Source organism: Anopheles maculipalpis, chromosome 3RL, assembly GCF_943734695.1.
Source record: "Anopheles maculipalpis chromosome 3RL, idAnoMacuDA_375_x, whole genome shotgun sequence".
Lineage (NCBI taxonomy): Eukaryota > Metazoa > Arthropoda > Insecta > Diptera > Culicidae > Anopheles > Anopheles maculipalpis.
Window position 1 is genome coordinate 14,074,066 of NC_064872.1, and position 1,508 is coordinate 14,075,573.

The following is a 1,508-nucleotide window of genomic DNA, read 5'->3' on the forward strand; positions in this document are numbered from 1 at the left end:
TTCTCAATGTTACAATAAATGCATGTTTCTTACTTTGCTAGGGATTAGTTGTGGCTTGCGAATGTGTAGTTCGTTTCGCGGTAATGTGATCTTCCCATGTTTTTTTATCCATTTACCCTATTTACCCTGTCATGTAAGTCCTCAGTCAAGTTATTTCCTCCCTTTCATAATGTTCTTATCACAACAGAAGCCACCAGAAGAAGGACGACTTCACTGAACCAACACGGTACGTTGCAGTAACGGTCTCAGCAGGTTGGCAATGCGCACCTTGTACCTGGGAAAGTAAATAAAAACCGTTACAATTTAACTAATAACACATGGCTATACACACACAGCTGAAGTCCTGCCGAGGGAACAATAATTACTTTCGCTTATGCTTACGCTTCTTCTTTCCGGACAGCTGTTTGGGCGATTCTTGTGCAGCTGGTTCAGCGATATCACGGCTATCCTCCTTCGAGTCGGTTAGCTCTGGATCACGCGCTGCAGACACTTTATCGAGCTTGGTCTGTACTACCGGGATTGCCGGATTCGTTGACTCTGATGCAGTATTGAGACGGAACGGAATCTCGCCATGCTTCGGATTGAAGAACAACGATAGACCCTGGCCGATCAAACTTGCGGGCAGATTGGCAGGGAGCGCTTGGTAAGCGAAGTCATTGACGATCAGCGGATCGGATGCTGGAGCTACCGTCGTAGTACTTGTTGTGGGAACAACACTACTAGAGGTGGATGAACTTGCTCCAGTCACACCGGAAGATGTTGATCCCGATATGGTTCCGTACGTTTCCTCCGAACTGTCGTCCTCTTCGCCCTCGCCAGCAGCAGCCAGTTGAGATGCAAACAGATCCAACAGTGTTGCCCCGGCAAGTGTAGCGGAAGGAGACATTTCTGGTGCCGGAAGTGCTAGCATAACACCGTCCACCGATACACGCACGTTAGCCGTTCCGTTCTGACGCTGATCAAACACTAGATCGTAGTCATTCTCGAAGCTATCGTCATAATCACTGTCGTCGTCGAGGAAGGTCGTTAAGGGTAGGGAGTCGATTCGAACCACTGTTAGCACAAGCAGAAGCCAAACGGTTACCGAGCGATCACTCCAGCGCAGGCCACCCATGGTCGAGAAGTGAGTTACACAAACGCGCACAACAAAACTAGTGGACGATGACGGTTAGGATCGCTTACACAGCAGCAGTCCGAGATGCTGCTCCGAACGCAGCCAGATTTAGAGTGAATGGTTCTAGCGATGGACCACCAGCATCCAACCTGTTCGAATTGCAGAATTGGGTGTTGTTTTTCCCGTTCTCTGGAAGAACGTCCGGGCGATCGCCACCATAATCCGCAACTCGATCTCTCGTGAAAGCGCTTTCTTCGTGGAGCTACTAGCCCCAAGCAGTCATCATAAAATCTCGATTCTCACGTGCAATTCTGTGGGCAAGGGCAACCCCCTGGAGGAGGTGTCCATTCTGGTTTTCTTATGTATTGCAGCGTTTGCGTCGGTTCCTATGTAC

At 49.3% G+C, this 1,508-nt stretch overlaps 1 protein-coding gene across 1 annotated transcript; it reads right to left on the minus strand.

The window, feature by feature from the left end:
- Nucleotides 1–210: 210 nt before the first annotated feature.
- Nucleotides 211–1,114, minus strand: LOC126560418 (uncharacterized). Its single transcript, XM_050216378.1, has 2 exons — nucleotides 366–1,114; nucleotides 211–274 (listed from the first exon to the last, which is right to left on the minus strand). The coding sequence occupies exons 1-2, from the start codon at nucleotides 1,112–1,114 to the stop codon at nucleotides 211–213; spliced, it is 813 nt and encodes a 270-aa protein (XP_050072335.1).
- Between the last annotated feature and the right edge of the window lie 394 nt (nucleotides 1,115–1,508).

Coding starts and splice junctions, on each gene's coding strand:
- LOC126560418 (XM_050216378.1), bottom strand. CDS start 1,114: ATGGGTGGCCTGCGCTGGAGTGATCGCTCGGTAACCGTTTGGCTTCTG. Junction 275..365: donor AAGCGTAAGCATAAGCGAAA/GTAATTATTGTT, acceptor TTACTTTCCCAG/GTACAAGGTGCGCATTGCCA.